Source organism: Microcaecilia unicolor, chromosome 7 (assembly GCF_901765095.1).
Source record: "Microcaecilia unicolor chromosome 7, aMicUni1.1, whole genome shotgun sequence".
Lineage (NCBI taxonomy): Eukaryota > Metazoa > Chordata > Amphibia > Gymnophiona > Siphonopidae > Microcaecilia > Microcaecilia unicolor.
The window spans coordinates 307,277,880-307,286,463 of NC_044037.1; the positions used below are offsets into that span (position 1 = coordinate 307,277,880).

The 8,584-nt window shown below is 43.3% G+C and overlaps 1 protein-coding gene across 4 annotated transcripts in view; it reads left to right on the forward strand.

The window, feature by feature from the left end:
* Window positions 1-8,250, forward strand: part of LOC115473810 (rac GTPase-activating protein 1-like) — an 83,905-nt gene extending 75,655 nt beyond the window's left edge. For all 4 annotated transcript variants that reach the window (XM_030208924.1, XM_030208923.1, XM_030208926.1 and 1 more), the window contains exons 12-17: window positions 5,121-5,319; window positions 5,685-5,790; window positions 5,877-6,009; window positions 6,900-7,023; window positions 7,646-7,760; window positions 7,989-8,250. In XM_030208924.1, the coding sequence (XP_030064784.1) occupies window positions 5,121-5,319; window positions 5,685-5,790; window positions 5,877-6,009; window positions 6,900-7,023; window positions 7,646-7,760; window positions 7,989-8,058 (747 nt within the window). In that variant the 3' untranslated portion in view covers window positions 8,059-8,250. The remainder of the gene's footprint in view (window positions 1-5,120; window positions 5,320-5,684; window positions 5,791-5,876; window positions 6,010-6,899; window positions 7,024-7,645; window positions 7,761-7,988) is intronic.
* Window positions 8,251-8,584: the final 334 nt, after the last annotated feature.

Sequence of the window (8,584 nt, forward strand, 5' to 3'; positions counted from 1 at the left end):
TGTGTGTGTGAGAGAGTGAGTGAGTCTGGGTGCATGTGTGTGTGAGAATGAGAGTGTGTGCAAGTGCGTATGTGAGACACAGTGTGAGAGAGAGAGTGTGTTTCACACAGATACAGTGTGTGCGAGAGTGTGTGAGACACAAATAAGTGACTTTATGTATTTCTTTTGCAATTATAAAACACATTCCCATTGTCTCATACAAATGCAACTTATCCGAAATCAGTGGGGTACTACCATACAGATAAGCAAGAAATGAAATTCTGATTTAAAAAAATAATAATAAAGTAACCCATCAGCTACAGCTCATTAAATTACCATTGCTACAGAATGTGGATTTAGAAATTGGAGACCTGGCAAGGTGCTCATTCAATCTACCTAAACTTCAGAAAGCCTAGATTTATTTATTTATTTGTTGCATTTGTACCCCACATTTTCCCACCTATTTGCAGGCTCAATGTGACTTACATAGTACCGTCAAAGGCATTTGCCCAGTCGGTGGATAACAAATACAAAGTTGTATAGTGATCGTATGAGGTATAAGTGGAGGGTCGGAATGGATGAAGATTGCGTGTTGTCATGCTCGATCATAGTCATGCTGTGTTGGTAGGTGAAGAGGGTTACATGCTCAGCTCACTCATGAGCCTCTCGTGCAGGACAGAGTCAAAGCTTAACTTAAATTTAACTAAAGTATATCCAATGCACATACTTGATCTTCTCCGGTCACCCAATCTACTGTGAACAGTAGGTCTACTGAAGGTAAGGATAATGAACTAACTTCACCACTAAAGCCTTACCTAACTCATGTTTGTCTTTTTACATAAGAATAGCCATGCTGGGTCAGACCAATGGTCCATCCAGCCCAGAGTCCTACTTCCAACAGTAGCAATCCAGGTCACAAGTACCTGGCAGAAACCCAATTAGTAGCACTGGCTTCCCCTATGTCCAGCTCGATAAGACTATGGAATTTTCCTCCAGGAACGTCTGGAACTTGTCCTAACCTTTTAAAACTGCTGTTACCACATCATCCAGCAGAAGTTTCAGAGCATAACTATTCTTTGAGAGGAAATAATTTTCACAATTTGTTTTAAAAGTATTCTTATGTAATTTTGAGTGTCCCCCTGATCTTTGTACTTTTTTTAAAGAGTGAAAAATAGATTCACTTCTACCCATTATACACCACTCAGGATTTTATAGACCTCAATCATACCCCCCCCCCCCCAGCCATCTCTTTTTCAAGCTGTAGATCCCAAACCTCTTTAGCCTTTCCTCATACGAGAGGAGTTCCATCCCCTTTATCATTGTGGTCGCTCTTCTTTGAACCTTTTCTAATTCTGGCCTTTATCTTTTTTGAGATATGGCAACCAGAATTGAACACAGTGAGGTCACACCATGGATCGATACTGAGGCATTATAATAATCTTGGTCTTATTTTGCATCTCTTTGCTAATAAATCAGAGCACCCTGTTTGCTTTTTTTGGCCACTGCATATTGAAGATGTTGGCACATTGTCTATAATGACACCTAGATCTGTTTCTTGATTGCTGACTCCAAAGGTGGACCCTAGCATCAGATAGCTGATTCGGATTATTCTTCCCAATGTGCATCACTTTGCATTTGTCCACATTAAATTTCATCTGCCATTTGGATGCCCAGTATTCCAGTTTCCTAAGGTCTTCCTGCAATTGTTCACAATCCGTATGTGTTTTGACAACTTTAAATTTGCAGATGAGACAAAATTATTCAATCACCTCACTCATCGTCCCAATTTCTATATCATTTATGTTAAATAGCACTGGTCCCAGTCCAGATTCCTGCGGCACTCCACTATTCACCCTCCTCCATTGAGAAAAATGGCCATTTAACCCTAACCTCTGTTTTCTGTCCAATAACCAATTCCTAATCCACAGAAGCACATTGCTTCTTATCCCATGACTTTTTAATTTTCTCAGGAGTCTCTCATGAGGAACTTTGTCAAAAGCTTTCTGAAAATCTAGGTACACTACATCAACATCCTTAACTTTATCCATATGTTTATTCATGTCTTCAAAGAAATGAAGCAAATTGGTGAGACAAGACTTCTCTCGGCTGAACCATGTTGACTCTGTCCCATTGAACCATATTTGTCTGTGTTCGTAATTTTATTCTTTATAATAGTTTCCATTATTTTTCTCGGCACTGAAGAGGGACCACATTCAGCCATCTCCAAAAATCTATTAAACGTATGTGAGTGCAGAATCTCTTGACTTCTCTTAGGAAGGCAGGGATGTATCCCATCTGGTCCCACAGCTTTGTTCACGTCTCAGTTTTCGAGTTGCATGAATGCATATTGTGTAAATAGTTTCATATGAACCTTGTTGATATTTCACAATCCTATTCCAAACGACTCTTCAGAATTTAGTATTTCTACTTTTCTCCTCTCTCCACACATTGCTGCTCATCAACTTTGTCCACCTGTGGCCTTCCCCTTTGCTGACATGTCTGAAAGTCTTATGGATTTGGATTCAGTAGGTCAAGAATTACCTTCAAGTACAGTCAGTATTTTATCACCTTGCTTATGCCATTTCTTTTTCCACTATTGCATTTGCATTCTGATTTCTTTCCTCATATCTCTAAAGCTTTTCCAGACAGTTTTCTCTGTGGTGATCTCCTGAAATCTTAGCAATGCTGCGATGCCTTTTCTACTACTAACAGCATTATAAAATAACTTGCCTGGAGCTACTACTGGAAAAGGTATGAGTAAAATTAAAAATTATTTCCCTTTTCTACAGTGGTGAGAAATATTCAGGTACTATATCTCCCTGCCTTCAAGGGCTTACAACCTAAGTGAAGACCTGAGCCAATGGGAAATAACATCCATTTTACATAGAAAGCTGAGATCAGACCTCCAGGTCGGGGCAGTTGCCAGTGGTATTTTACAAAAGGCTATGCTCAACGTGGAACCTTTGGTATAAAGACATGCAGGAGTGCACGTGTATATTTGCTGACATATACATAGTGGGAGCAGCCATTTTAAGAAATGTTGAGAAAAAAATAAGCAGCACAAACCTAACAGCTTCCTCATGTAGCTGTCCTTTTTTAGAAACTTGTATGTGTAAACCAGAGGTTTTTAAGCCAATCCTCAGGGCACACCCAGTCAGGCAGGGTTTTCAGGATATCTCCAATGAATTCAATGGGGATATCCTGAAAACCCCGTCTGGCTGGGTGTGCCCCGAGGACTGGGTTGAAAACCTCTGGTGTAAACGATACCCATTTTGTCTACTCCACCAGTTTATATGGGATTCTCTAAGACATTTGCAGTCTGTCCGGAATGCAGCTATTAAACTCCTTTTTTTTTTTTTTTTTTGGGGGGGGGGGGGGGAGCCAGTAAGTTTGAACTGTTGTCCTAATGACCTCTGTTCTGATTCCTCTTCCTTCTCCTAGCTTCCTGTGCTCTCTATTCCTCTCATCTATCGCATTGGTATGTCTCGACTTGGTGCTTTCTTTTCGTGGGCCCATTCCCATGGTCCTTCCTCCTTGCCTGTTTGCAGCTCAAAACTTCATAGGGTTAAGGTTGCCCTGAAAACCCACCTTTTTTCCCCAGATGTTTTGTAGTCCTGTCTGGGAGGGGCTTGACGACCTGCATATACTTACACCCTTTCTCCTCTGTCCTATCTTGTAAAATGGAGTTCCTTTTCAACATTTTGGAGGTGGAAATAAAACTAGGGATTAAGAATTTACTCCCTTAATCTCTTGTGTAAAACCTTGGCCAAAATGAGCATGTTTTAAAATCCTAAATACATCATGAATGTAAAAACAGTTGTCGATGTTTCCCTAGACTACATATGTGCTTCCTCATTTGCCAGATCCCATGACATGAAGAATCTGTTGCAAACATGCTAGTGTCCTGTCTTGGCACTAGCCAGGTGGGAGTATTGTGGAAAGTTTGTAACTGTGCCTGTTAACATCAGCCATAATTTGACTATGAGCTATGAACTAAAACCAGTGCATTTTTTTTCTAGCAAAAAAGGTGCCGGTACTCAAATGCCAGGCCACCCTTCAGGGGTGGGGTGATCACTGAGGGACCCATAATATCCAAGCCCCCTGCAACCAGTCACAGAATCTATGACAAGGCAGAATTGGTGTGTAGAGCCTGAGCTCTTTCATTAAAACTTGGGATCCATGGGGTCAATTTTAGCAGACAACGGAAAAGGTGCCGGTACTCAGTACCTCCTAAAAAAAAAAAAAAAAGCCCTAAGACAGAAGTAGGAAGTTCACGATAATGATGATGATTCTCCATTAAGCAGAGTTCAATTGCTCCAGTTTCTTGGTGACTCTTCCAACAGAAGACGTCACTTAACAGTGGAGCTAGTCTAACCAGGGAAATGGAGGCAGTGGTCTTTTTTTTTCCTTCAGTCAGTACACGTTCATGAACAAGCCCTTTCTAGGGAAAAATCAAACCAGACCACAAGTTTCTTTATGAACACCTTCTGCTCCCCTCCTTCAGTACTTCTGGAGAGGCAGAGTAAATGGCATTAACCCTTGCTGCTCCCTCTTTGTCACTGCAAACAGTAGGTGCTAGTGCTGGATAGGACAGGTGGATAACTGGGAATGGAAACGCACAATAAAATTAATGAGTGAGGGACAAAACCTATCGTATAGCAAAAACCACCCTACTAAGATTTTCAAGTGAACGCTGCATCTCCAATTGTCCATATTTTGCCCTGAAGCAGTGGACCTTCCATGAAACAAGATGCTTGTCAGCAGCTGGGACCTCGGCATATTGATATAGAAACTGATTCAGCTCACTGGCGGTCCTGGGAGAGATGTCGCTACTGTGTGCAGATAAGTTTTTGAACCTTTTAAGGGACATTTGTATGCTTCAAGGTTGAGTATATTGTCCATGATATGGAGGTTTTTTTTTTGCCTATGACTGAAATTGGGATGTACATTTCAGTACGCCAATAAATATTCTGAGGCTTTTTCTTCCATGTTTGGTTGATATTGCTTTCACCTATAAAGTTAGTAGGGTGGTTTTTGCTGTTTTTTGATATAGGAATGGAATCGATGGCACCTCAACCAGTGAGAACCACCAATACCTTGCCTTTTTTTCCTCAAGTTTATCTGGTCCTTTGGATTTACAGAAAGGAATTTATCGTGTGCCGGGCTGTGACCGGCACATAAAGGAGTTGAAGCGGAAGCTGTTGCATGCTAAGGGTGAGGTGCCCTTGGGAAAAGTGCAGGACGTTCACGTAGTGTGTGGTGTGCTGAAGGACTTCCTGCGCAATCTCCGAGAACCACTGGTCACCTTCCAGTTGAATTCTCAGTTCATGGAGGCAGCAGGTATATATTATGTGCTGGCATGGGAAGGGGGGGGGGGGTGTAGAAGGAGAGACAGCAGGTACACAGCATACACGCTTGTGACTACATGGGGGATGGGATGAGGCAACAGGTACATGATACACACACACTCACAACTACATGAGGGATGAAAGTGGGTGGCTTTCACAGCATAAGTGATGTACTGAATACACGGACACTGGTGGTGGCAAAACCCATAATGGTAAGCTGGGATACATGGGTAAAGCCATTGCAGGCAGCATGTATGAATATTAATTTGTGATCTACCTGGGACTGTAATGACAGACAGAATATAAAATGTAAAACATGGTCATTCTTTGTTAAAACACCATAATTTTATTTTAAAGATATTGTAAGTGACACAGACAGCAGAACAGAGCTGTGCGAGGCCGTGAGCAAACTTCCGCCAGCAAATCGAGACACACTGGCGTTCCTCATCCTACACCTGCTCAGGTACAGCACCACCACCTCTCCCCCACGAGCTGTGTTCAGTGTGCTGTGGCTTCTGCAGGAGTTTCAAAAGTTCACGTCTCTCCTAGGGTAATGCAAAGCCCAGACTGTAAAATGAACCAGATGAGCCTGGCTCGAGTATTTGGACCCACAATCGTTGGCCACAGTGTACCAAATCCAAGTCCCTTGAAAATCATGGAGGACACACCTCGCCAGTGCAAGGTACAAAGCAAGTTATTAACACAGAAGGCTAAACCTCAGCCCACACGCTGCTTCCTCCTGTAATAACGGGTTAGCAAGTCACTCTTTGTAACTCTTACGTGTAGAGAAGTGTTCGTGTCATATTTAATCTCTGTAAAATTGGCTGAGAATAAACACAAATGTGAGCTCAGGGTATTTGCTGAGGGCTAAATATTTCAATGCGCTCAGCTGGATGTACTGAGTTTATACAGAGGTAAATATTTCACTCACTGCCGGCATTATCCCCCCCCCCCCGATCTTCAATGCCAGTGCATGACACGGCAAGCCATTGAACATCTGGGCATATGCAGCTGGCTATCAGTTATGTGGTTAAGTGCAATATTAAGCACTGAACTGCATAAAGAGGTAAGACACTGGTTTTTATGTGGGTTCCTTGTACAGTTAAGCACTGAATACTGATATTTAACCGCATAAGTGCCAAGTCCACCTTGGACCACCAACAAATTAACTGGATAATGCCACTGAATATGATTTAAAGGCCAGGAGCAAATATTGCATATTGAGGTCCTTAGCATCAGGCACGTAAACCCACAGAGCAGAATATTTTTGATGGGAAAGGGATTTGGAGTTGGCCCATGGCCTTTTTTTCACCTGTAGCACAAGATAAGTCAATTTCTGTCCCTGGAAGGCTCACAATCTGGATTTGTTCTTCAGGGAATGGAGGGTTAAATGAGCTGTCCAAGACCACAAGGCGTGGGATCTGAACCGGCCTTTCCTGGTTTTTAGCCCGCTGCGCTGACCATTAGGCTACTCGGGGCACAGAAGTGCTCCAAAGGGTACCAAAGAATGCCGCGTTCAGTCCATTACCAGCCTCTCCGTACACCCACTTCTTTCCATTTCATTTTCCTCAGGTAATGGCATCCCTACTCTCCGTTCCAGCAGCATTCTGGAACCAGTTCCTGTCCAGTGACCAGGAAAATATGCCAGATTCAGTCTTGGACCCTGAGAAGCAATGCGAGAGGAAAGATGAATCGAGTGAGTGCACAAAGCAATGCCTGACTTGCTCAAAGCCAGGTACAGACGGGCTAATGGTGGCAGAGTAGGGAAAGGAGAGCTGTACCTTGTTACTCTATTACAGTACTTGATTTATTTAAAATGGGTGTGTAGGGGTCACAGCTGATGTATCAGGACTTTCAGAAGGCTTTTGATAAAGATAAATGACAGCAGGTATTCCTGGCCACACTGTTTAGGATACATCCCAGCTGCCTACCAGAGATAAACCACTTGTAAGATACAAATCTTAACCCAGGTGGGATTATGCGCTGTGGGTAGTGTATGGTTCAAATTACTTCAGCCTTTCCTTGACTAGCTCAATCATCCCCTCCCTGCCACCTCTGTAGAAAAGGCAAGGCAGATCCCCTGTTTACTGCAGCCCTCCCTTCCCTTGTCTCTGTAAATAGCTACCTGGACTAGTGTGTGCTATTAGATGACCTTCAGCCTCCTGGGTCCCCACAGCCTTTCTGTACAGTATACAACAACTATCAACCCTCCACCCTGAACATGCAGCTACTTTTTCTACTACTGGAACCTCCCAGACAAACCTGGCTGCATCATTACTCTACATAACTCTCTGCTTACTGGCTATTTTCCTGCACAGATTGCTTTTTTCGACCCTTGACATCTCCAGAGACTAATACGGCTCAGGGGGCTTCGTCCAGCTGCTGTCTACCAAACAAAATCAGGAACGTCCTGGGGACCCCTTTCACCCACTCGTAAGTATCGGTAAAACTGGAATACTGCCTCAGTAAGACTATAACCCTGCATGGCAGGATTAGAGCAACAGCTTGGTACACTGATGTTGGGCCTGGAGCTGTTCTCCCGTCTAATAAACTGGGGGTGATATTATTATGAATCCACTCCCAGCAGTCTGCCAAGCATTACAGCATTTTATTCTAACTCTGCAGTGTACCTTCTCATTTTAAAATTTCTCTTGTTTCCAGGGCTACTTCACAAACAAAAAGTAACCATACTAAGAAGACAAGCAGATTTTTCACCTCCCCAAATGCATGAGGAGCTCGATTCATGCACACGTGCTGATTGGGAAGTGTGGACAGTGAGCAGCTAGGAGGAGTTGCTGTAGCAGCAAATGAGTCCGAAGAATGGATTAGTCTCGCGTCTACAACCTACCACAGGAGCTAACATTGGCCACGGACGCACCTTGGATCTGCTGTGCATTTGCTGGTTGTCCACAGCCTCTGTGTGTGTGTGTGGGGGGTGGGGGGGTGGGGGGGGGGGGTGGGAAGGGGAGTGGGGGTTCATAAGCACTGACAGTTACACTATTTTCATTTATCAGCTGTAAACAGGAACTTTTTGAGTAATTAAATTGATGTAGCAGAACTTGGGCGTCTGTGTCCTGAGATGGTCTCCACAGTTGCTCGACCCTTTTCACGCGTCTTGTAGCTCTTCCACCTTTTAATGATGATGAATATTTATGTAGACCTTTTCTTCTTCTCCAAGCTGAGAGCAGCGTACAAGCTCAGCCCAAGGAATTATTCAGCAATGCTGTATTCTATTTGTTTCCATTGTGGTTTACAGG